This window comes from Callithrix jacchus, chromosome 1 (genome assembly GCF_049354715.1).
Source record: "Callithrix jacchus isolate 240 chromosome 1, calJac240_pri, whole genome shotgun sequence".
Lineage (NCBI taxonomy): Eukaryota > Metazoa > Chordata > Mammalia > Primates > Cebidae > Callithrix > Callithrix jacchus.
The window spans coordinates 153,067,007-153,093,681 of NC_133502.1; the positions used below are offsets into that span (position 1 = coordinate 153,067,007).

The following is a 26,675-nucleotide window of genomic DNA, read 5'->3' on the forward strand; positions in this document are numbered from 1 at the left end:
TTCTATTCTTTAGAAAATCTGGAGAAATGCTATGAGTATGGAGAAATAATAGATAAAGCTTAGAAATGAGGCTGTATTTCATCAGAAGCAAATCCATTAAAAAATTCCTTAGCATTTTAAAAAGCAAATTCCTCATGTCTGGGTCAATATTTGAGTTTCAGGATTTTGTTAGAATTTTAGAAATTCTTCTCAAATACGTCAGAACTTAGGACCCCACAAGGCAACAGTGACCAAATACCTAGCAACTGAGTAAGGTGCTATAAGCTGGATGCACTGTGCTAGGGCATGGGAGAGGCAAAAGTGAGTAAGAAACAGACTCCACGCCAAGGAAGAAAAGCATGTAAACGGGAAATCACCATGTAAGCAGATGTGTGTTGTACTAGAGGCATAAACGCAGAGACAAAAGAGAGAACACCTCCCAGCAGGTAAGGAAAGCTTCCATTTGAGCTAAATCTTAAAGGGCAAGGGAGATACTACCAGACCCTGTGATAGAAGAAGGGCATTTCAACCCAGGCCTACAGGAGCATGGTGGTTGGGGAGAACTCATCTGAAGCTTACAGCTGGGAAAGGGTGTGACAGGTATGGACAGGAAGAGCTGTGCAATTGTAAAAGGCCTTGTGTGCTGTGTTTGGACAAAGGCGATGGCAACCAGAATGGAGAGGAAGTCTTATTTTAGAGGCCTATACCTGGAAGAACTGACAATATAACCAGTTGAATGGGGGAAATACGCAGCAGCAAAGCAAGCATCTAGAATGACTCTAAGAGCCAGCTTGGGTGACCAAATGAATGGTAATGCCACTGATGTGACAGGGATGGCAAGAAAAGCATTAAGTTATGAGGGGAAGGAAAATCAGGGCATGTCCAGTTTGGCGTATCTAAGTACTATCTAAATGAAGCAATCCACTAGCAAATGACAGTGTGGGATTAGAGCTCAAGGTTATGGTCGAAGCTAAAGACACAGATCTTAGAGATAACAATAAAAGACACCAAGAGAGCTGATGGTAAAAGCCTTGGGATTGAATGGTGTCGCCTAGCTCTGGTGTGTAAAGTGGAGGGCAGAGGAGCTAGTCTTGGTAAGAGCAACATTGAAAAAGAAAGAAATAAAAAAGAACCTATCAAAAGAAATGGCAAGGCTTGACCAGCAAAATGTGAGGCACAGCAAGCAAGAAAGGTAATTTGCTTTCTCAAGGAAGACAGACTCTGAAGAAAGTACAGTGCAGTCAGCAGTGTCAGTGCCACTGACAAGTGGACTAAGATCACAATTAAACACTGTCCTATGGCTCCCAGAGACGCTCATCCCAGCAGGAGGTGTTCCCTCTGCACAACTCACATTGTCAGTGAAGAGCTCCAGCACAAAGGTGGCCACACTGCCATTGATGCCGATGAAGAGGTTCACGCTGGTGAGCACCACATAGGCTGTGCTGGGGATCTTGAACACGAAGGAGGCTGGGTACATGAGAGGTGTGATCGACCACCTGGTGAGACACAAAAAGGGAAGTGTCCACTGAGAGTCCCCTGCCCTCCTTTTGACACTGGGCGCCAAATGCCTTATCCACCGTGCAGTTCCCTCACTCAGAGGTGACTTACCCATACAGCAAAAGTAGAAGGGCTAACACTGGCAGATTGGTGGAGGACACATAGGACTTCTGCTGGAAGCAGATGAAGATGATAATGACCAGTGTGGCAGGGACAACGTAATTGCACTAAAAGTGAAAACCAAGACATACAGTTTACCCCTCAATCAAATATACAACACATCACACAAGTCTTCACCATCATCAGACAAGAAAGGGCAGATAAACATATTGGAGAGTAACTCTGAATTAATGAAGCCACATAAACTATTAATCAAAATACTGAACAATCCATTTTGACAAGCATTTTACCCTTGGCTGATTTTATAAACTACATGCCCTTTCTGTCTTTCCAACAGCCAAGCCAAGGTGTCATGCTCAGTAAACTTACTTAACGATGGATTCCCAGTCAGGGTAATTTCAATTTCACAGGCAGCAAATAAGCTTCCATTCTTCTTCCCAAAGATGATTGTGTCTGTTTCATCATTAATGCTATATGATAGTCTGCCCAAGTTCAATCTCACATGTAATCTATTTATGAGCTAAATGCTCATAATATGAATGTCAGAATTGTTTCATCGCACTGAGAATAATTTTAAAGTCTGTCCTGACAGTGCACCAAGCAGTAAAATGCACAAATAAAGACTTGATGATAGGACAATTATGAGAATTCATAGCTGGCAGAGCACAGCACAGGCAGGGAAGTGATAGTGGGTTTGTCAGTTGCTAAAAGAATTGCAGTTTCAGACTACAGGGCTCTGCCTCAGTCTAATCCTACTTGACGTGTTTATCAACAACTTAGATGAAGACAGGCTTCTAGCAAATTTCAGGGGCTCTAAAGCAGGGAGGGACAGACGATACCCAGGAAGATAAGTGATGGGTTTAGGGACCTGATCTTTCATCTCTGAATCACCTGTGCCTGGCATAAGTCAGATACATAGTGAGCACTCAGTCTGTGTTGACTGACTGGAGAAATTACTGCATCAAGATAATACAAAAACAAGATATATGTAATTTAATATGGATAAATATCAAGTTTAGGTTCAAAAAAAATCAAATGAATTGGTATAAAATGAAGGACACCTGAATGTCATAATCATTTGTGTGAAATGGAGGTTTTGGTTTTACCACAAGTTGTCAATAAGATGGTGCTCCTTCCAAAATGCAAAATCTTTGTGCTGCAGTAATAGAAGTATGGGCTAAAGATTAGCTCCCTCTAGACTCATAACTATTCAGACCACAGCCTGAACACAAGGTTAATTCTTGGCTTTGCTTTTGAAATGGGACATTAACAGTATAGAGCATGGCCATACAAGGACAATCAGATCAGAAGAGTGACAAAGTCTAAGAGGCTTGGTATAAAGAACAAAGATCTCGTCATCACCTCCACCATCAGTGCTCACATTTGTACAGTGCTTTAGAGGTTACAAGGTGTGTTCTCATGTATCACCTTATCTGGGGAATACTTGTGTTAAATGAGAGTTTAAGAGTTGTCTTTAAATATCCAGGGACTGATTCAGTAGGAGAAGAATTCATTTGCTCCATGTAGCTTACAATTAATGGAAGTTACAGGGAGATACATTTCAACTGTACTTAACAATGATTAGAACTTCAGAATTCCTTGAAGTCCTCCATATTGGTCCAAATAGAAGCAATATATTGTAGCTGGCACAGAAACAGATTTGCAATGGATGGATAAGCTGCTGATAAAACGTACAGAATTTTCAAATGACAGACGGCTTTCCCAGTAAGGCAAAGAACATTCTGACTCTGGAGGTTAAAATCCATCAGAGAAGTTAGAGGCACTGACTTGGAGTTTTGACTAAGGTCCTTGCATCTCTCTGATTCTTGGGAAAGTTCTCACTTAGGAACTGAAGTGGCAGTGGTATTAATTTTCATCATTGTATACAGACTTCTTCCTCTGGTATGACATGAACTCTGGTACCCAGGGCTGTGTTTGGTGTCATAAAAATGATCAACTGCCTCTGCCTTTTCCTTTTTTATACATCTTTAGAGTAGCTGGTATGCTTCCCTACAATAGCCAGGGCTCTTTCTTTCTTATCCCTACCAATCCATGGCCCTGACAGACATTACAAAGAGACAGCAGGCCTGTGTCCTTACCATATCCCAGACAAAATTAGACAGCCAGTAGATGACAGGCTTCACTCCACTGATGAACTGCAGGTGTTTTGCTTTGCTGACCCGCTCCTGGATCAGGAATACGACAAAGCTAGCTGGGACGAAGGACATTGCAAAGATGACGCAGATGGACACAAGGACATCCACTGATGTGGTCATCCTGGAAAGAAAAAGGCTGTGACAATCTGAGGGGTCTTTGATGCAGTTGGGGCTCAATCAGCAAGGCCACGGACACTCAGACGCACATACACACACAGATATTTGAGGCGTAGCCGAAGGAAAAACATCTATTCACCAGACATTTTATTCAGGGTTAAGATCATTTTTGAGTAAAAAAAATATGACCATGTAAATGCCAAATTGATTTAACTGAGGTCAGAAAGAGTCCACTGCCACAATAAAACGAATGAAGGAAGCCAGAGTGGCTAATGGTATTCACTTTCGTCCACTGTTCGTGACCTCGTAAAAGCAGTAAGCTGTAAATTTTCACACATGAAGGACTAGTGTGGCTTGAAAACTACATAAGAGCAGAAATATTACTGTGCAACTACTCAAATAAGTTAATTTTTTTCTGGCTGTAAATCAGCTTGAAAATAACAGTATGTAGCCTATTAATCTAACACATACAAAAATTCTATCAGATTCTTTTAAGAAAAACGGTTTTGCAAGCCCATTACACAGGGTCTTGGTGTAAAGATCCTCATGTCCTATATTAATATCCTGTAGGAGTTAACCAGAAACAGTAACTGCTATGCTCCATATACACGAAAGGTATCTAATGTGTGCTAAATATCAACTCTGTGCTGGGTGCTGGGCTTGGCAATTTACATGAATTGTCTCATTTAATATCATACATCTAGAAAGTTGAGAGACCAGATTCAAACCCAGATCTGTATGACTCCAAAGGCTGCATACTTTAAACTAGCTCATGTGGCTTTAGATTTTACACACACACACAGCTTAACAATTAAAGATACAAGCATATAAAAACGTATGTCACCAAGTTTAAAAACAAATCGAACTAATTTATTTTATAATTATTTATAAATATTTTATAATTCAACGATTTTTGAACTCGCTTTATATGAATTCACTAAATGTTGTCATTTTTATGTATCAGTGGCATTTCCCTTCTGCAGTTCAAGAAGCCCAACCAGCCTCTTTGTAAACTTATCACTTCTGCCCAGACCCTGGATCAACCCAGCTTTATTACCATGTAACGGTCTCTGCAGCTGCTCCCTTACAATGAGCTTCATCTTTTTCTCCCCTCCTCCATGACCCTCTCCTTGCCCCACTCCATCCATTCGGACCCAGCTGCACTTACAGAGCCACCTCTGAGAGCTGCTGCTTGGTGAGATTCAGGGGATGATTGAAAGCAGTAATCCCATAATGGCTAGGATTCTCTCCCTTTTGCAGGTTGGCCCGGAGAATAGCATTGTTGATGACATTCAGGAAAGAGCTGATTGCATGCCAACCCTTGTTATTGAACCACACCTGAAAGAAAGCACACCCGGTATCAGGTAATACTCTCAAACCCTGTTCCTGTAGGCTGATGCACACACACGAACCATGCACATAAACCTCAGAAAGAAATTCTAGTCATGTACCAAGGCAAAACACTATTATCCAAGAACATGGTGAAATAATCATAGTGTACAGGACATAATGACCACTAACAATGTGAGCAGGCACTGTGGTGAGGACCTTATACCTTTAACTTGTCGAATTCTCACAACAGTTTGAAGACAGCCAAGATTACTGTCTCCATTTCACAGATGAGGTAACTGAGGCTTAGACAGGTTAAGTAACTTAGTTAAGGTTACCTGGTATGTCTGGACAAAGCAAATTCTCTGAATCACTTCATTATACTATACTGCCTCACTGGTAAAGTTATCAGTGGGTAAAGCTCCTTCTGTTATGAATGCTCCTGCCAACTTTACCATGAGTTGAAAGTACTCCAGGAAACATAAAGATCATTGTTCATCAAAAAGCTACTAGAACAAAGACAGTGATTTACCTTGACGTTATTTTTGGTGTCCAGTCCTGTCATAAACCTTCCCAGGCTGTTGAGAAATCGATCTGCAGAACTGTCCTGTAAACAACAGAAACCTGCCTCAGTTGTGACTGTTCACATTGATAAGGGACAACAGTCAACCTGGAATCTGTGGACAACAGGATGGCCCTGTGAAGAGCAATTCCACTACCACCTTGTTCACCAAAATGAAATGTGAAGCCATTAAGTAAATGGCTCCTAAGAACCAAGTGATCAGAAATCTACAGCAGTGATGCTGCCATAATGCCACAAGTCTAAAGGAATCACAGAGAAATTCTGGGATGCAAAGTCCCAGACTTTTCATGTCTAGTTATCACAGTGGGATGAGGATTCCTCAAAGTGCTCCACTGCCCTCAACTGAAGAGCCAGAACATGCTCTGCCTACGATGCACCAGCTACATGGGCCCATCACTCAAAAGCAGAGCTGCAGACTTTAGGGCTATCACTGCTATCCACAATCCTAGGGTCTATGTTATCAGAGCCCCTTGATTCTCACTTAAAAATGGAAAACTTGAGACACAGAGAAATGAAGTGAGTACTTATCAGGTTCTGCAGACCAGCCTGCCAGCTTCAAAAAGAAAATGATCCTTTTCCTATTTAGTCAGTGATTGTTTCAGCAAAGTATGTTTGAAACCCAGTTTGTTTACCAACTGGCCAAATTTGTAAACTTAGTTGTTCTGAGAGCTTTTAAATCTCTGGGTTTGCAGGTAAATTTTTTTTTTTTTTGAGACAGGGTTTCGCTCTTCTTGCCCAGACTGAAGTGCAATAGTGCGATCTCGGCTCACTGCAATCTCTGCCTCCCAGGTTCAAGCAATTCTCCTGCTTTGGCACCCAAGTATCTGGGATTACAGGTATGTGCCACCAAGCCTGGCTAATGCTTTTTTACTTTTAGTAGAGTCAGGGTTTCACCATGTTGGTCAGGCTGGTCTCTAACTCCTGACCTCAAGTGATCCACTTGCTTTGGCCTCCCAAAGTGCTGGGATTACAGGCATGAACCACCACACTTGGCCTCTGGATTTGTTTTTGACCTACACTTTTAAATGCACAACTAAGTAGTTCAGTTTTGTCTGGCTCAAATCACTAAATGCCAACAAAGGCTCTGTATTCCAACATATTCAGAACAATGAGCCACCAGGTGATCAGTTTAACCTGCTAACTACTCCTACGTCCCAGCAGCTACACACCCATTTTTCTGATATGTCTCATGACAGATACTGTACCTTGGCCAGCTTCAGGTGTTTCTTCATTTGTTTGATGGCATCATTAACTTCTCCACTCGGAGGAAGTGCATGAGAATTACTGACACCCAGGGAAAACCCGCCATACCTAAAAGAACAGCTTGACATTAAAACCCAGACAGTGGGGTACGCAGTAGCACTCAGCAGCAGACTCAGTGCGAGTGTGTACAAGGTTCTCTGAAGCAAAATCCTATTGAAAGGAGGGCTGAATTTTGCCTCAGAGAGGTTACATGTCAGCCTCCCCTAATGAATTTGGCAATCTCTTAACTCCCATGGTTTCTGCCCCGGAGGGAGGACCTGGCCTGATTACACACACAGTTAGATAGTTGAGACATCGAGGAAAGAATGGTGATTCATCTCATAGATGCTGCTCTGACCCAGCGGCTTGGGCGTGAATGTGGGTCTGGAGGCAAGCAGATGGGGAGTCGGGGAGTGGAAATCCTGCGCTGTCCAGAATAGGTTACAGTGGACTTATATATCCACAGGCCTTGGCTCCTTTCTAGCATGAGGGCTATTACATGGGGCCTGTGTCTGCTCTGCCCAGAGATCCAGGAGTTCTGGCCCTTGGGGAAAAGGCAGAGAGAAAAGGTGGAAATCAGTAATAAGAAACCTTTGAGGCAGCCACATCAGCTATCTCATTTTCTACGATGTACAAACTGGCTTCAAGAATTCTTCCGTCCCCAGTCCTACCTGTTCCTTCAAAACCCAGATGGACAAATGGGTTGAAATACACTGCAAATCAGATGGTTTTGGCACTTCTTACTCCCTCCAAGACCTACTTAGTCCCCTACTAAATGGCTACAAATTGTCTCTGAGTCCTTAAGAAGCCTTGGGATTCTGGTTTGGGGGAAAAGTGCAAGTAGGCATTTCCCTGACAACACTACTTACTTGAAATCCCAAGAGACCTGCAGGAGATTTCTGATTCTCCTCAAGGAAATCAGTCCATCAAATATTTCAGAGGCCTCTAGAGGGGCCGCTGGGCACTGAGCCACAATGCTCTAGTCGGAAACTCTATAAAGCAAGCCTAATCTAAATCTGTCTGTGTTGCTGTGTGTACCATGTGTTCACAGGGCTTTTGTCCTCCTCAAGATGGAGGGCACCACAAGTGTGTGAGTGACAATCTCCAAGGCTGTCTTCAATGCAAGACATCTACAGTACCATCCTCCTCCTGAGCTAAAGGTGCCAGAGAGAGAGCAACTTACCGAAACTCATTCACCCAAATCTTGTTCTTTAAGCTGCAGACAGAGACAAAGAAACCAAAAATCAGTTCAAAGAGAGCACTAATCGTGTTCCTGACGCTGCAAAAGGAGTAAGTATCTACCTGGGGATACATGGGAGGGACAGAAGTAACCCCAGAATCAGGCTGGCCTTGCAGGGTTGTGCCAGAGAAAAGCAGCCTGTGCTCAGGCCTCTTGCAGTCTTCTCTCTATCTTAGAAACCCCATTACTTCCATCAGAATCATGCCTTGGGTTAAACCAATTTACAAACTGCCTTATAGACCAAGATGTGACCAAAGTAGAAGATTTTTCTTCTCCTTATTTTTCTGGGAGGAGACGAAGTTTCCTTCTTGTTATCCAAGCTGGACTGCAATAGTGCAACCTCAGCTCACTGCAACCTCTGCCTCCCAGGTTCAAGCAATTCTCCTGCCTCAGCCTCCCAAGTCGCTGGGATTACAGACACATGCCACCATGCCCGTCTTATTTTGTATTTTTAGTAGAGATGGAGTTTCACCATGTTGGCCAGGCTGGTCTCGAACTCCTGACCTCAAGTGATCTACCTGCCTCAGCCTCCCAAAGTGCTGGGGTTACAGGCGTGAGCCACTGTGCCCGGCCTAGAAGCTTTTTCATTTAACAGTAATATTTCAATGTGGATGACATCTGGAGAAGTTATACTTCTTTCTTGGAAACTCGTGGTCACTATCATTACTGCATGTCTGTGCTGTTTAAAGTCACTGAGAAACTCCTAAGTGAAAGACCCCAACTGACCAAGTAGATGGGAAGGACACCAGAACAAACATGCTGAGCTAAGCATTCAATACTAGGTTGCCATGTCCTGGGAAGCTAGAAGGCTCTCCCACGGCTCCACAGCCAAGGCAGGCTGCTAAACCTTCCCAGAGCTTCCTCCATGAGACTACACATTATCACGGAGTCCCCCATCAGAGAGTAACCAAGGCGTTCTACATATATCATTTAATTCGGTCCTCATGACAAACTTATAAGAGCAACATTAATATCACAATTTAGATAAATTAAGGTTTTAAAAGGATAACCAGTTACCTGGTCAAGTAGCTACTGAGTGGCAGAATTTGACTTTGAATCTGTATCTATTTTCACTCTCGACCTGGCTGCCTCAGACTTGAAGCTGACAACTGAATGTTCACAGTCCGCTTGCCACCTTTTCTAGTTTGGAATAATATCCTAAACTTCCAATGGACAGAATCAGTCCATAATCTGGCATCTCCCCCACTGTCACAGTCTGTTATTTGTAGGTCTTTAATTCCTCTAATTAGTCATAATAAGGCAGGGGCCAAGTTTAGTAGAAAGTCACCTTTTGGCTATGATCTGCACATACGTCTTCACCAGATAATCTGAAATGTTTCTTCCCGTCAGGTCCTGAAGGATGTCTGCGGTGTTTTGCTTTCTCTGTCATCACATGAAAACCAAGCATATTGGTCTTTATAGACAAGAATTGAAACAGAAAGCAAATCAAGGACAATGGTGATCATGTCCACAGTGTGACCGGAACCCTGACTACAGGCCCCAGACACTGCCCTCAGCCAACCAGCAACACGACCTGGTCCATCCCGCCCTCGGCACTGGTAATTCACTTACATTAAGCCAAGGCCTTTCCCAAAAATGTATTTTGAACATCTCAACAATAAACATTGAAATGAGATTCTTTGGAGTCAAGAGATTTTTAGGAAGCACCATCCTTAACTATGCCTAATGAATCTTTTGCTCACTTTTATACTGATGACTAGATTATTTTATTATATTGTATTATATTATACTATATTATTATTTTTTGAGACAGAGTCTCACTATGTTGCCCAGGTTGGAGTGCAGTGCGGCAATTTTAGCTCACAGCCACCTCCACCTCACAGATTCAAGTGATTCTCCTGCCTCAGCCTCCTAAGTAACTGGGATTACAGGTACGTGCCACCCTGCTTGACTAATCTTTGTATGTTTAATACAGACAGAGTTTTGCCACATTGGCCATGCTGATTTTGAACTCCTGATCTCAGATGATTCATCTGCCTCAGTCTCCCCAAATACTGGGATTACAGGAGGGAGCCACCTTGCACCTGGCCTAGCTGTTATTTTAAAGAGTGGTAACCAAGATTTCTTTCAGTTCTTGTATTTATTTAGAACTGCTTGTCCTCACCCTGCAATTTGGATGCTGATAAAATAGCAGAGAGTTATCAAAGCACTCCTCTTCCTGAAATTCTCAGAAAAAGAAAAAGTTCCAGACTCCTTCCCAAATAGAGTCTCCAAGAATGCCAGAGTTGACAAGGTCCACGGGAGTTTTCTGGTCCAGCCTCCCTAACTCAGGTGAAGAAACAGGCCCAGGGAGTGAAAGAGGCCCATCAAAGGCTACCAGCTCATTTGTTACAGAGCCAAGATTGGAAACCAGGCCTGTCACAGTCCTTTTTTACTGTGGGACAGGCGTGGGCACAATGTGGTCCCAACCCTTTCCACTCAAAATTCACATGCTTTTTCCTATGACCAGAAGCAAGTTACAGACTGAAGCAGACCCTCCCGACATTATATCTCACTCGTTCCTGCTTCCAGGTGGAAGCTACCAGCCTACCCTGTATCCCATCTGCTCAGTCGCACCCTGAAAGCACTCACCTGTGGAGGAGGCAGCCCCCCTGCCCCTGGGGGACACACGGGCAGCATCTTCTTGATTTTGTCACTGCTACACTGGCACGTGGGTGAAGGGTTCTGCATCGTCCAGTTCCCCTTCTGGAAGAGGTCCGTGATGGTCTGGGGAACCGGTGCGGTGGTCCACTCTTCCTCCCCTACCAGGCAGGGCATGTGTCTGCAAAGGGAAGACAGCAAGGTAGGATTACCTGAGAGGGCCTGGCCTTTCTGTTGCCTCAAGAGCACAGGAACATTTCATAACAACCACAAACATGAATCTATTCCCTCACCATTTGGAAAAGACACGCAAGATCTCATTTGATTGCTTGATCCCACAACAGCCTTGTACACTGTGACATCATTTTATACATAAGTGAAATAGAACGCAAAGAGGCCCTAAATGTTTATATACTGAGCTCAGTTCAATCCAATCAGTCAACCATTTTCTCATACAACAAATCTTCACAGAGCATCTACTACTTGCCAGATGCTGTCTGGTCTATTTGAGGGTCTAAAGTGAAAACACCTGCCTTCATAGAGGTGTATGCCCATGGAGGAATGGAACAACAAGTGAACTATTAAGACAATCTTAGGCGCCAGGCGCGGTGGCTCACGCCTGTAATCCCAGCACACTGGGAGTCCAAGGCGGGTGGATCACGAGGTCAAGAGATCAAGACCATCCTGGTCAACATGGTGAACCCCCGTCTCTACTAAAAATACAAAAAAAATAATAATAATTAGTTGGGCATGGTGGTATGGGCCTGTAATCCCAGCTACTCAGGAGGCTGAGGCAGGAGAATTGCCTGAACCCAGGAGGCGGAGGTTGCCATGAGCCGAGATGGCACCATTGCACTCCAGCCTGGGTAACAAGAGCGAAACTCCATCTTAAAAAAAAAAAGACAATCTTAGATGGCCAAAAATAAAGCAAAATAAAAGGACAGCAACTGGGGAGAATGGACCTATTGCAGAGAAGATATTTCAGCCAAAACATAAACAACAATGGAGAACAAGCTGGGCAAAAATTTGGCGAAAAGAACATTCTGAGCAAGAGCAATGGCAAGAGCAGGTACAAAGGCCCTGGGAAGAAATGCGTTTCTCTTTTTGAGGAGTAACAGGAAGACAGCATGGCTGCAATAGGATAAGCTATGAAGAAGAGTAATGATAAATGAGGAGGGGAGGGGCAGATGACAGAGGCCTGGGAAATAATCTGGATCTTACGCTCAATGTGCTGACAAATGGAGAGTGGCAACATCCAATTTATCTTCTCAAATGAGTAGAGAATTGGTGTGGGGGTGCTCCGTACACAAAGACCTAGGTTGTCTGCAAATATTCCCTGGAGGAAAGACGCAAAGCCTTTAACCTTGTCTCCAGCCCTGAATTACTGTAGGACATCAGCAGGTGTCTTTTGGGGGCTTATTTTTCCCACTGGTAAAATAAAAGTTTAAAATGACTTGATTCAACAAGTCACTTCCAGTTCCCTCCCAGTTTCAAAATTCCACAATTTAAAGTAAAGCTACCATCATTATTTCCTTATTATTAAATATTAAATATAATTGTCAGGCATGGTGGCTCATGCCTGTAATCCCAGAACTTTGGGGGACCAAGGTGGGTGGATCACTTGAGGTCAGGAGTTCAAGACCATCCTGGCCAACATGGTGAAACCCCGCCCCTGCCCCTGGGGGACACAGAGGACTACTAAAAATACAAAAATTAGCTGGTGTGGTGGTGCATGCTTGTAATCTGAGCTACTTGGGAGGCTGAGGCAGGGGAAATGCTTGAATTCAGGAGGCAGAAGTGGCAGTGAGTGAGCCAAGATTGCACCACTGCACTCCAGCCAGGGCGACAGAGCAAGACTCCACCTCAAAAAAAAAAATCATACATATATTTAACTATTTCTTATTGTTTTCTTATGTATTAAACATTCAAATGAACAGTTTTTCAGATTGATCTCTAATTGTCTCCTTAAAGCACCTGAGCTTACTGGAAAAGACAGACACATTGCCCTCCTGAAGCTCACACCCTGAACATTCAAAAGAGGACTGGCTGAGACAAATTTAAATACTGCTGAGACAGGCTCCTGTCAAATTTCCTTCAGTTCTACCATTTTTTGCAAAACCTAAAGTTTGAATTTCAGTAAGAGTTGCCAGGGTAAAGGCCCTTCCTTCCGGCCACCTCCGACAGACTGTAGGTGGGTCTCAGACATAATGTCTGAACCCTCTGATGTCAGGGCCATGCCTCTTTTGTCTCTATGGGCTCTCAGCCCAGTTCTGGCTCCTACAGAGCCTTCCTAGGCTGGCATCAATCATAAGTTCATATGGTTCAGCTGGCCAGTGATGAATCGAGATGACTATATTATCATTTCATTTCATCTCATGCTCTATCTTATCTACACAACCTTCATGTGGAAAAATCAAAGGTACCATGAAATCCAGGTAAGTCATATCTTTGTCCTTCTCCATCTTTGTCATCTGGTTATACAATATCGGCTGCCAAGGTTTACCACCCATTACGTACTAACTACTAAGTACTAACAAATATTTAGTAACTATCCAATACTAATTAAGAACAAACAAGCTCGCAGCAGCTATCCATTTAGAAATCTGCTCTAGAACCTAGTATAAACAGGTATCATAAATACCGCTCTGTGGTGTGCAGACAGCCATCTTCCCATGAACACTTGAATTTGCCCCTCTCTCCAATTCTCCAGCACCTTCCCAACTTGCCATAATTCCTCAGAGATCACTGTTGTTTCATGACCTCAGCTGAGATTCTGCCTAAGTTTGGAAACACTAACCACCTCTACCAGCCTTGAGCTCCACCTCATAAGATCCTCACCTCCCCACCATCCTTACTCACAGTGATCTGGTGACCTCCCATCCCCTACACACACTTAAGAGTCATATGGATGCTTTGCTGGATTTATCCACTGCCTACATTTCAAAAGGGGTTTTGAAGGAAAGTACAATACAAATACACAATTTAAAAAGAAGAGGCTGGGTGCAGTGGCTCACGCCTGTAATCCCAGTACTTTGGGAGGCCGAGGTGGGCGGATCACAAGGTCCGGAGTTCGAGGCCAGCCTGGCCAACATGATGAAACCCTGTCTCTACTGAAGATACAAAAAAAATTAGCCGGGTGTAGTAGCACATGCCTGTAATCTCAGCTATTTGGGAGGCTGAGGCAGGAGAATCACTTGAACCTGGGAGGTGGAGGTTGCAGAGAGCCGAGATTGTGCCCCATTTCACTCCAGCCTGGGTGACAGGGTGAGACTCCAACTCAGGGGGGAGAAAAAAAAAAGGAAAGGAAAGAAAAGGAGAAAGTGTCCATTTTTATAAAAATTCATCATATACCACCATGCCAGATTATAAAAGTGAAGAAGCTGATAAACAAAAGCTGAAAATTGTATATAATGTCAGCCTATTAAAGCACTTAAGTACAGTGGCTGGGAGAGAAAGGAAGGAAAAGTATTGGATCAGTAAGTGTAAAGTGCTATTTAAATTAAATATTAATGTTCTAAATCAGTAAACAAATGTCCACAATGATGTGCTCTGCATGGTGTTAGAAGACTCTCCAAACATTTGTTCCTAGATAATTTGGTTAGGTTACTACATTGGCTTTTTGTAATTAAAACATAATAATGATAATGATTCGAAGGGCAAATGCTGGTGGTCACAATGTGACATGCAGCTGATAAATGCAGCATGGTTGAAATTAAACCAGGTGACCAGCACAAGAAGCCAGTTTATGGCTATAGTGACACTCACGGGATTGGGTTTCCTTCCATACAGCGGGTTCCGAAGCCAGGGTCTTTCGTGAGGGCATTTAAGAGTTCCAGGGTGCCCATGTCTTCAGGAGCATCGTTGCTGTGGGTACGTGAGAGGCAGCCAGCTTAGCAAGTCATTAAAACCAGTAATCAGGAGTTTAAAATGATTTTATAAATTAAACATTTTAGGAAGCATTTCTACAAGATAGGCTCTAAAAACAGAAATGAGCAAAACACAGAAACCACCCAGGAGACTCTGGCCCTATATTCGGCATCAAGGTGCCGTAAAGCAGTCCAAGGTAGAGCTTGTATAAATGGGCTATGTGTATAAAGGCGCCTATGCGTACACACATATCATATTTTTTTTTAATTTGAAGTAAAGCCACTCATTAAGTATTTCAAAAGTGCTTTTACAATTATCCCTTTGGCACAGACAAGCAGGATTTTCCAAGAAAGGGCAAGAGAACTGTACTCTTTGCAAGCACAACTAAAAAGCACAAAAATAACAGGCATAGGTCACAAACACATGCTATGTTCTACAACTATGGGCAATACAGGGTCAGCCGCTGGGAAGGAGAGAATAAAGTAAACCTGAACTATGTAAGAAGAAAACATGGGCTTAGAGAAAAACAGGCCAATTCATATATATATATATTTGTAATGCTTCCCTTTTGTATCACTGATACACTTCCCCCATCTACAGGTCTACAAATCCTTCGGGACTGAAGAAAGCTCCTGCTAATTAAGGCCCGGAAAAACCCTTTGTCCTTTTCTTGGATGTAGTGTAATGTTATGGAGTAGAGGATATTTTTGCCTAAAAAACAAACACTAACTAACATCCCAAATAGAATAAATAATTACATAAATTATACTTTGCAGAAAACAAGTCTCTGGAGGTTCTATGCTTTGACAGTGTGCCCTGGGACTCAATTACAGAATTAAAACACACAAATATAAATATTTTATATTTGGAATATAAAATATTCCAAATCCGAATATTTTATAACTTAATCATGAATTTTGGGAAGGGTAGATTATTTTATCTAAAACATATGTGGCTGCTTCTGAGAACAGAAGGATAAAGAGGAGAGAGGCTGAAAGGCTCAACAGAAGACCGGCCTATTTATTACTTCAGGGTTAGTTCATTGTAGTTCTATGCATGCAGTATTAGCTTATACAGGGGCCTGATGCATAGCAGTAAAATCCATTCCACTGTGTAATTCTTAAGTCCATTCCCTTGGCCCTTGTAAACATCTCTGGTCTGCTTGAATCTTCCCCACTCCTGGGACACAGAAGACAAACACATACCTGACAAAAGTGTACTGTTCATTGTACATCCAGGGCTGAAGTTCCAGGCTGGGGTACTTCCCAAAGGGTGGCACGATCAGGCTGAACACAAGGGCAATGCAGACAAACACAGCTGGCAAGACAATCTTTACCCAGGCAGCGGAGGGGGCAGGGAGACGGCAGGAAAATGGCAAGTGTTAGAAACAAGGCCAACGGGCAAATCCCCGCGAGTCCAGCCAGCCTCCCCAACCAACCAGCAGGGCAACAAGGAGTACAAGGCCCATGACTGCACTGCACCAAGGCATTCTTGGCAGCTGGGAAGCAATGGAGCCTGAAAACTAACCTTTTCCCTGGCAGCATGAGGCCAGTGACTACGGCCACCTGGCAGAGGCACTAAGCCGAGAAGTTCACAAGTAAACAGTGATCACATTCAGCATGACTCAGAACACTGGGTCCTGCCCTTCTTCCTCCTGAAGACTGAGAAAGACCACACTGGGCCATGAACCCAGGACCAGGAGCCAGAAGTCCTGAGTCCTGGTTCTGTCTCTAACACAAGTGCACCCATGTGAAGTCCTCTCCTCTCCTGCCTCAGTCTTCTCATTTCAATCTGAGGTCTGAGAACACATGCCCTATTCAAATCCTCCACTGTAATAAACCAACTCTACAGCAATGGGTTCAATCACGGACAACCAGAATCACTAAGAATAAATATCCAAATCCTTCTTCAGCCTCCTAAGATTTTCTACCATATCTTTTCTGAATAAAAAAAAATGACTTGGGCATACTTTCCATTTATTGCTGAGAAATGTATCCCTTATAACCTTAATGAGTCAAATAATGCCCCTGACTCTAATGTTCTGTGATTTCAATGTATAAAATTAACACAGTGAATAATTCTGTACTACCAGTACTAGAGTGAGAATTATCTCTATGTTGTCATTATTTATGGTTGTGCTATCAATGATCATTATCAACAAAGGTAACTGAGGATCAGAGAGACTAAGCATCTTGCCCAAGGTCATACAGCCAAAAAGTAGCAAGTCAGGATCCAACTCCAGCTCTGTATGCTCCCAACTCCTGCTCTTAACAGTACCTACATCATCAGCATGGGAGACTCTCGGCAGAACTTTTCTGTACATTTCTTGATTTTATACAGTGAAAAAATTTAACCCTTCTAACTAGGCAAGTTAGCATGAAAATACTGACATGTAGATAATAGTATAATGAGTCTTCTTTGTTGGCCAACTATATTTTGACCTCTCTATCTTTTCTTTCAGTTTGAATTAAACATCAACTTAGAGAACAATCATGTTTCTAATAAGTTCACAGGTCAAGTGCATCTGGGCATAACGCCTCGTGTTATGACAGCTGAATACACTCAACCAGTTTTTCTACACTTTGTCCTCTTTATGTTCTCCTCCAAAATAAAAATAACATATACACACACAAAACTAAGCACTTACTCACATCAGACTCCATTCTAAGTACTTACTCATTTTTATTTTTGTAACAAGCCTGTATCGCAGGTAGTATTACTATCCCCATTTTACAGAGGAGGAGACTGAGGCATAGAGAAGTACTTGCCAGCAGATACACAACTGGCAAGGAATAGAACTATGATTAAAATACAAATAAATCTGGCTCTGGCATCCATATCTTGACCAGAATGCTATCCTGCTTTCACTGGTCACAGAGCCTGCAGCCCACCCATGAAGCCAGAGTCTCTGGCCAAAACAGCACATCTCACCTGAGCAAAAAATCCTTTCCGACTCCGTCTGGCAATTAGCAGTCTCTTCCACAAAAGGGCTACAAACTGTTGCTGTGTGAGTTTCCAGCCCTTCACCTGGTAGGAGCCTTTGCCATCCATCCCACTGAGCAAGTCTGTCTCTCTGGATTCTGCAAGAAGCCAACACTGAAGGTCACCTACTATCTTGAAAGTAAAGGGCTTTCATGACAAAGCTATGTCCAAGGAAAAGTTATGACTCAAAATGTCTAACAGTGGCAGTCTCTGCCTTTCAGTCCTTGTCTGATAAGTACAGAAAACAAAAGTGTCTTGAGACAACAGAAAAAATGTGTTCATGCATAATCGGGTGTTACAGCCGGCCGCTCGGACGTACCAAGTCATCAATTTCTTATAGAATATTCTGTGAAACAGGTATGTACATAGCTTGACATATTTGACAACACAGTGGCAGTTAGCTTCTCACCTGTTATATTTTGGTAAAACGTGAACACATTTGAAATGCACTGGTACTATGAAGTTAGACAGTTATGTCTAATGTAAGAGCCACACACTCTTGTGAGCAGGGGTGAGAGAACTGGAAAGTTTTTTGTTCCTAAAAATTTTCTAGAAATTCTTGTCCTAAAGTAATGATCTCTAACTGATGTGCTTTTACATCTTAACAATATTTGTTTGGTGTCCTCTCTCTACTCTCCATCTCAGTGAAACACACAAGGACACACTCATCCAAGATAGCTAAGTCTTTTTCTTTTTTTTTTTTGAGATGGAAGTTTCACTCTTGTTGCCCAGGCTAGTGTGTAATGGGGCAATCTTGGCTCACTGTAACCTCCGCCTCCCAAATTCAAGTAATTCTCCTGCCTTGGCCTCCAGAGTAGGTGGGATTTACAGGTCTGTGCCACCATATCTGGCTAATTTCTTGTATTTAGTAGAGACAGGGGTTTCACTATGTTGGTTAAGCTGGTCTCAAACTACTGACCTCAGGTGATTCACCTGCCTTGGCCTCTCAAAGCGCTGAGATTACATGCATGAACCACCGTGTCCAGCCTCAAAATATCTAAGTCAGGGTACAATTAACTCTAATGGCAAATTCCCCTTTCTGACTCTTTCAAAATCATTCATCTACTTGATTGAATATTTGTTCAACAATTAAGCACCTAATACACAAAAGAATTTGGGACCCTGCAGAAAAGATAATAAATACATGAATTCCTAGGATTGAGGCACCATCTTTACGTCTTTAAAAGAAGTGATATAGATGGGGTTTTTAGGTTTGACCACAGCATCATGTTGCAAAGAATAAGTGGCTTTTATCATTTTCTCACGTCTCTTTGGACTCTGTAGTGATCTATCACCTTGGCTAAAGGCCATCCAAAGGAAACAGCTGAGAGCATGAAAGAGAAATTCACAGTCCAACAGTGGAACATGGTGGATCTTTCCCAAACAGACCTGGATCTATGTCAGAATCATTTGGATCAACAGCATCGTCTTCAGTGAACGGGCGCAGACAGCTCTGCTTGTCCCCGAAGGCCCGCCTGTTTCGTCTTGCTGGCAGGGTACCATCTGAAGGCACAAGGAAAGAATCCCATCGTTTATTTTATTTACTACAAAACAAACCTTCCCCCTTTGTAGCAAATCTACTCTCTACAAATGAGAATGCAATAGAACAATTCAAAGGGAAAGGTACAATACTGACGCACTGAGAAAGCCTGAGGAGGCACTATCTTAAGTGTGCCATCAAGGCAGTTACCTGAGGTCTCAGCATCCACCCCACTCTCTTCGGCCACCTTGAGGAATATCTGAAAAATGAGAGCAGGTGAAAACATTATAAGCACCAACATTATGAGAGTAGTCAGCATGGTCATGATTATTACATTATTGAGTGGCATGTTAGCCCCTTAAGACATATCTTAATAACACTTTGTCAGAGTCACTTGGGAGAGAAGCCATGTTTGCCAGAAAACATTTCCTGAGTGGTGACAGTTATCAATCTAGACAAAGCTACGGCCAGGTGCAGTGGCTCATGCTGTAATCACAGCACTCTGGGAGGCCAAGGTAGGGGGATCATCTAAGGTCAGGAGTTCAAGACCAGCCTGACCAAAATGGAGAAACCCCATCTCTACTGAAAATACAAAATTAGCCAGGCATGGTGGCACATGCCTATAATCCCAGCTACCCAGGAGGCTGAGAAAGGAGAATCACCCGAACTCGGAAGGTGGAGGTTGCAGTGAGCTGAGATCATGCCATTGTACTCTCTGGGCTACAAGAGTGAAACTCCATCTCAAAGGGAAAAAAAAGCTATGACAGTAGGATGCTGCAAAGAAATTTGTTCTGAGCCTACAGGGAATGAGGGAATGAGTCAAGTGACTTCTTTCATTTAGTGTGGCTCTACATCTTTGAGTAGACTAGCACTATGATAAGTTATCCAAGATAGAATGAGCAGGAGGAAATAGATCGCTAGAAATATAATGGCATAGATTCAACATTAGAGGAGAATCTGAATGAGAGCAGTCATTTCTAAACTCTAGTCTATAGACCACTGCGTTCAAAGCATGCAATGGAATACAGACTTCAAGGCCTTACCTTCAGAAATTCTGATTCACAGGCCCTGAAGCCAAGCCTCAGAATGTTTATCTTTAGTAATATCCCCAGGTGATTGTGCTGAACTGTCAAGCTTGGCGACACTAAGCCAGACAGCTTTTATATCCCCTTCAGCCCTCAAGGTCTCTGGTGTTGTATCTCTAAGGGGAAGCATTTACACGGATAAAGAGCACGGGCTTTGAAGCCCCAAACCCCTGATTCTGAATCCCATATCAGCATTCCTGAGTGTTCATTTTTCCATCTTTTAATGAAAATTAAATGAAAAAAAAAAAAACAAGCTCAGCAACTGACATAAGTAGACTATCCATCCATAAATGTTGGTCATTTCCTATGTATGAGAATTCAGTTGATACCTGGCTATGACACAGTCACACCAGGGAATTGCTTCTTATTCTGACTCAGTAGGTCTGAGCTGGGCTCAAGTTGCTGCATTTCTAACAAGTTCCCAAGTGATCCTGATGACGCTGGTCCTCATACTGCACTTGAGTGAAGAGGCTCATTAAAAGGTAAATAAGTGGATAGGAGTTTAAGGTTGTGATGTAAATGCATTAGGTACCACCAGTATCAATACACAAATAAATCTCAGGCATGTACTGTGGTAAAGAGAAAAATATTTCTTTCCTGCTCTCTCCCACTACCATCTTAAATGGCTAACTGGGGCCAACATTACTCAGATGTCAATAACCTAAAAACTCAATGACTAACTCCCTGATAATCCCGCTCCCAATGCAGGCTACTTGTCTGGCTTTAGAACATTTGGCCTAGCTATATATTCCGACACTCAGCCACTTAACTTACTTCTTCCAGGGTCGTCTCTGAGATGCCATAACTAGAAATGCCCAGGTCTGAGAGCCGGTCATCAATCTCATGAAAGAGTTCCACAAAGGCCCCCTCCTTAGCAGCTTCATATGGCAGCACGTAGGTCAGCTCATGCCCTATGTCTTCCACCAGCCGGGCTTCAGACACATGCTTCCTGATGAGGTTGGAGATAGCAGAGACATCTGTGGGGACCAAAGTACAAAGACGTCTCAGTCAACTCGGAGGGGCTCCAGAGGGAGGGCTGGCCATCCCCCACCCTCTCCTCAGATGTCTGCTGCTCATACACCACACCTGATCGAGGTGTTTTAGTCATTCCACATGTTCATCTCTGGTCTGAGGGTTGGGGGCAAAGGAAAGGACTATGTCTTATTCACCTTTGTATCACCAAAGCCAGGCACATTGTAGGTATTCAGTGTAGGATGGATGGATGGATGGATGAATAAATGGATGGACGGATGGATGGATGGATATATGGATGGATGGATGGGAGGATGGGAAGATGGGAGGATGGGTGAATAGATAACTGAGGCTCAAAGTCTGGTGTCTATTACCTACACTGTGGAATTCCTCAATAGAAAACTCAAGTAAAGGACTCTTAAAAGATTCTTCACCCATCCCTACACTTTTAAAGGAGGCTCCCTCATTTACCTCAAGAGGGTTAATCTAACAGTTCATGGAAGCAGAAGTCTTCCTGGGAAAGGCCAGCCATTAGGACTGGGCAGAGATGGCAAGGGTCAAGACTTCTATACTACATATGCTTCCGGTGACACTGGCTTCCTACACACACACTACCCAAGAAAAACCTGGAAGGCTGTTCCTGATCTCCTGGGTTCTCACTCTTCTTATCCACTAGGCTCAAATCCCACCCCACTGGCTTGGGCCTCAGCTCCTTATCCCTGGTGTTTAGCGTTCACTCTCCTAAGGGATTCTCCAAACCCCAGTCATCTCAGCTCTCTGGGACACTGCCCTGCCAGCTCCCAGACCAAGCCCCAGGCACCCCAGCAAGCATTAGGCCAACCCATCGCCAAGCTGCACCCACCCCCGCAGCCACCCAGCCCCAGCCCAGCAGCAAACCTTGAGTCAGCGCCACCAGCCTCTGCACCTCTCCTCCTCTGCCTCCACTCTGCCCAGCTGGGGGAAGCTCAGGCACCACCTGAATAAGAAACCCCAGAGTCCTTACCGATGGTCAGCGTGTCACTCTCATGGTCACTGCCCAGGCCAGCATCAGAACTGCTCTGAGAAACACTGTCCTCCTGATGGCAAAGAAGGAGGTGAGAACGGGTCAGGGACAGAGCAAGGCAGAGCCACTAGCACCTTCGCCAGGGTGGGCTTCCAAGAAGCTCTGTTGCGTGAGAACTAAAGCAAAAAGCTTTCCCTGGGACACATGCAACTGGCAGCCGTGGCTTCAGAGGACACTGCCTGGCATGTGAGTGCCGTGTGAACACCCTCGCTTCCTGGGGGTGAGAGGTTGGGAAGCAGAGTGGCCAAAAGAACTGTGGGCTGCCAATGAATGCTGCCACGAGGCCTTCACCTGGCTACATGTCTAGTGCAGTGCTTCTCAAGCTTTAATGTGTGTTCAATCATTCAAAGACCTTATTCAAATGCACAGATTCTGATTCAGTAGGTCTGAGCTGGGCTCAAGATGCTGCATTTCTAATAAGCTCCCAAGTGATCCTGATGCCGCTGGTCCTCACACTGAACTTGAGTCAAGAGGTTCATTAAAAGGTTGAGTAAGTGGAGAGGAGTTTAAGGTTGGGATGTAAATGCATTAGGTACCACTGGCTTCAACACACACATAAATCTCAGGCATGTGCTGCGGTACAGAGGAAAACATACCTAGTTCCTGGGTCTGGTCCCACCTCTGTTATTTACCTGCTGAGTGGCCTTGAATAAGCTACCAAATCCCTCCAAGCCTCACTTCCCTCATCTGGGATAATAAATAGTTATCTTTTTCCCAGGGTTTCTCTGCACTTTAATTGAGATGATAGAGGTTTTAAAATAAAGGTTGTAAATGGTAACAATGCTATATAAAAATAACTATTATCATTATTTTCTTTTATGCCCAGAATCTCTGGGGCATGAAATCAGTGCCTAATAAATATTGGCTGTTTTGTAGTTTAAAAGTTAAAGTCAATGAGACTGAAAAGTAATGAGCAGGAACAGCAGGTCATTTGCAGCCAAGGCTCTTACCTCTTGACAAGTCTCTTTTCTTTGACACAATAATGTCCTCTAAGGACCTTCTCTATTACTCACTGTGCCTCACAGGAAAAGGAAAATGGGATTCAACAGAAGCAGCACAGTGGGAACAGAGGGCTCCTTAGCTCTCCATGCCTGAGGTATGATATGATTCCAAAGAGGCAGCAGAGCAGGGACATGGTGGCTTCAACATGGCAAAAGTGGTGGAGGTGGGGAAGCCATTCACAGCCAGCAAGGCCTGACCGCCCAGACCCAGCACCAAGACCGCAGCTCACCTTTTTCAGGTACGACACCGTGCTACTACTGTTTCTGCAGGAACTAAGGGAGGATTCCACGTCTTTCTTGACCAGGGTCAGGTAGTAGCCTGTTCCCAGCTGGTTCTTCAGAAACAGGGAGGAGCCCACACAGCACAGCTTCCCATGGGAGATGATGGCAATCCTGTCCCCCAGGATGTCCGCTTCATCCATGTGGTGTGTGGAGAGAATAATGGTGCGGCCTGCCAGGTACGAACACAAGGAAGTGGGACAGGTGAGGCTCTCGGGTCTCACTGGTCACGGTGGCAGGGACTACAGAGATATCAGCAGGGACAAGCAGGGTTGAGAGACTCAGAAGCCACCTTTAACCCTGTATGGCTGTGACCCCTAAAATGTCAAAGCTTTGGATATATAGGTACCACATCCTCACAGAAGTAAGAACAGTAGCATTTATTTGAGAACTTCCTATAAGCCAGGCATTGTGCTAGGTGGTTTGTACAATGTACATTCTCATTTAATTTAATCTTCTATGAGGTAAGCACCACTATTATTATAGGCAAGGAAAGTGAGGCAAGTTGTGACTTTCCCAATGTCTCAGGGCCAACCAGGGTTGGCTCCAAGCCTGTCTGTGCTCCTTATACTGTACCACATCAGATCTCTAACCAGAAAGCCCAATCGTCTTCCTGCCCCTCTCCAATCCCATTCATTTACGCATCCACTCTTCCAACTAACATGAATATAGTGTACCATGCTGGAGACAAAAAGATGAATAAAGACACAGCATCTCCTCTCAGTAATCTCAGTCTAAATGCCCTTTACCTCTTTTGCAATAACAGAAGAGTATCCCACGGTAAACAGACAAGTAGCCATGGGATCCAGCCATACTTCTCCAAAGCTCCTCCCCTCCCCCGTCCATTTACTCTGTATAAATATGCATCAGTCACCTTGTCGGTATTTCAGCAGCAGCTCCCATATTCCCCTGCGGGAGTAAGGGTCCACACCAGCTGTGGGTTCATCCAGAATGACAACCTTGGATCCCCCAACAAAGGCCAAGGCCACAGACAGCTTTCTCTGCATTCCACCTACAAAAACCAGAGCAAGACAAACTCTAGGACCAGCCTGACAGTGAGTGAAGGCAGAGGACCTGGGAACACAGCCAGAGAGAAGTTTGTTACCCACCATCAGTGCTGATTTTCGTCTGCGTGTGTGTAGCTGGAAGAGGAGGGGAGGGGGGTAGGGAAGGTAGCTCTGGGCCGCACCTGACAGCTGGCTTGTCTTGCTTTTCAGCTTGCTTGATGGCAAACCAACATCCAGAGCCATCTGCTTCATCTCCGCCTTCACGTGCTTCTCTGAGAGCCCTTTCAGGCGGGCATAGAACCAGATGTGTTCTTCAACAGTCAACCTGGGGACAGAGAGGCAGGTCAACTCTGGGCCCCACCGGATGCCCCAGAATAGTGTCTCCTGGCCCAGAACAGAAGAGAATGGGCATATTTTTCTCTCCTTTTTTAAAATCAATTTTTGAAAAATAATCTTCAAGATTCAAGGTAGAACAACAGTGAGCAACTACATGAGCTGCCAGGAAATCAAAGTGAAAGGTGATAGATCACTTCCAACCTATTTCCAGCAGGCCTGGCTGCCATGCATGAGGCAGTTACAACTTTCAATTTCAGAGCCCCAGGATGTGACTTAAACAGGCTGTTCCCACAGCACATCCACCAAGAAGTCAGCTCAGCTTTAACCTGGAGCAGCCCTCCTGAACCTCAAAGGACCTTAGGCTCAGAAAGCAGGGAGGACCCTGGGGAGCACATGAGCCCAAGCTGTTCACTTTGGATAGGAAGAAACAAGGGAAAAGCCTTGCCTGAGGTTGCAGAGCTTAGGTCTTTCTTTGCTCCATCACACGGGCTCCCTGGGGGCCTCTGTGTTGATGGGACAACCTGAGAGGCAGCAAATGTCTTGAGCAGCAAAGACAGGCCCATCATACCAGGGCCCTGAAGCACTATCAGGTCTGGGAAATCTGATCCAGGCCTCAGGAAGGAGTGTGGCGGGGGAGAGGATGGGCCAAAGGGCCCTCCAGTTTGACAGTAATGGAAAGCAATGCTTCCCAAGCCTCCCTCTACTGACTGGGCTGATGTCACCTCTCCCACCGAACAATTCACCTCCTATTTCTCCTAAAATCAAATAACAACTAGGTCTGAAGGTGTTCAGGGAGGTGAGCCTGCCACATTCAAGAGTAAAATGCTTAAGTCTCACTCCTCCCCTGATGGCAAGACATACACATCCAGAAAGAACCTATTCTTAACACACTGCTGGTACTCACATGTTAAACAGCACGTTATGCTGGGGACAGACCCCTAGGTTCTGCCGGATGGTGCTCATCTCAGAGCGAATGTCTTGTCCCAGGATGTAGGCAGTGCCGGAGGTTGGGGGGAACAACCCGGTCAGGATTGACCTGAGGACAAAAATTTGGAAGTAGAGGAGTCAGCGCTGACCTACCCTTAACTCTAGATGCTCCACTGAGGCTGCAGAGAGAACACCAACCCTCCCACTGCCCCCATTCCTTTCTAATGATCCTTACCAGACCCACACAAAGCAAAGCCATCTTTTGCTTTAGTAAATAACTACAAGTGGGCCTATGTGTCAGAAATGCCAATTTTAGTATAAGCATTTTTTAAATGACGTTTCCAATGTGTAATGAAAGTATACTAAAACACAGATTTTGTATGTAACATCACATACATGGAAAATGGACAAATGAGAACATATTATTCAAAGATAAAAATAATTTCTATGTTAGTAAGATTTCTGACTGCCTTTTAAACACCTTCTGAAAAGCTCATAATATTCTTGATGTATTAATTTTATGTTTTAAAAAAAAGATTAAAACAAAACAGGAAAAGAACATCACCCTGCCCCCTCCCCCTCGCAAAATATACCCTTTGGAATGGTTGAGGAATCACGCTGGAAGCAACGAAGCTAACGCTGGTGCTTTACAGCCCTGCTCCCTCCTGACACTACCCACTGTAAGGTCCTAGAGGTCCCAGGGAAGGCAATCAAGCCAGCTGCCCAGCTGCTTCTCACATCTTCTTGGAGACAGAGTTCCTGGGAATTACCAACTCCCTCCAACATATGTAATCTATCTTTTCGTGGCTGCA

The 26,675-nt window shown here is 44.1% G+C and overlaps 1 protein-coding gene across 3 annotated transcripts in view; it reads right to left on the reverse strand.

The window, feature by feature from the left end:
• Positions 1 to 26,675, reverse strand: part of ABCA1 (ATP binding cassette subfamily A member 1) — a 156,146-nt gene that overhangs the window by 13,373 nt on the left and 116,098 nt on the right. For 2 of the 3 annotated variants that reach the window (XR_013535675.1, XM_035253552.3), the window contains exons 20-39: positions 25,841 to 25,972; positions 24,783 to 24,925; positions 24,468 to 24,605; positions 23,545 to 23,765; positions 22,148 to 22,226; positions 21,053 to 21,255; positions 19,404 to 19,452; positions 19,103 to 19,216; positions 17,663 to 17,811; positions 15,937 to 16,061; positions 14,630 to 14,728; positions 10,856 to 11,045; positions 9,552 to 9,646; positions 8,207 to 8,239; positions 6,987 to 7,092; positions 5,731 to 5,805; positions 5,038 to 5,207; positions 3,696 to 3,873; positions 1,588 to 1,703; positions 1,331 to 1,475 (exon numbers count right to left, since the gene is read on the reverse strand). Coding sequence is in view for 2 of the 3 variants with exons in the window: in XM_035253552.3 (XP_035109443.3) it covers positions 1,331 to 1,475; positions 1,588 to 1,703; positions 3,696 to 3,873; positions 5,038 to 5,207; positions 5,731 to 5,805; positions 6,987 to 7,092; positions 8,207 to 8,239; positions 9,552 to 9,646; positions 10,856 to 11,045; positions 14,630 to 14,728; positions 15,937 to 16,061; positions 17,663 to 17,811; positions 19,103 to 19,216; positions 19,404 to 19,452; positions 21,053 to 21,255; positions 22,148 to 22,226; positions 23,545 to 23,765; positions 24,468 to 24,605; positions 24,783 to 24,925; positions 25,841 to 25,972 (2,560 nt within the window). In the remaining variant the exon portion in view is untranslated. Of the gene's footprint in view, positions 1 to 1,330; positions 1,476 to 1,587; positions 1,704 to 3,695; positions 3,874 to 5,037; positions 5,208 to 5,730; positions 5,806 to 6,986; positions 7,093 to 8,206; positions 8,240 to 9,551; positions 9,647 to 10,855; positions 11,046 to 14,629; positions 14,729 to 15,936; positions 16,062 to 17,662; positions 17,812 to 19,102; positions 19,217 to 19,403; positions 19,453 to 21,052; positions 21,256 to 22,147; positions 22,227 to 22,253; positions 22,327 to 23,544; positions 23,766 to 24,467; positions 24,606 to 24,782; positions 24,926 to 25,840; positions 25,973 to 26,675 lie in introns of all 3 variants that reach the window. The other variant, XM_035253568.3, reaches the window with a different exon arrangement.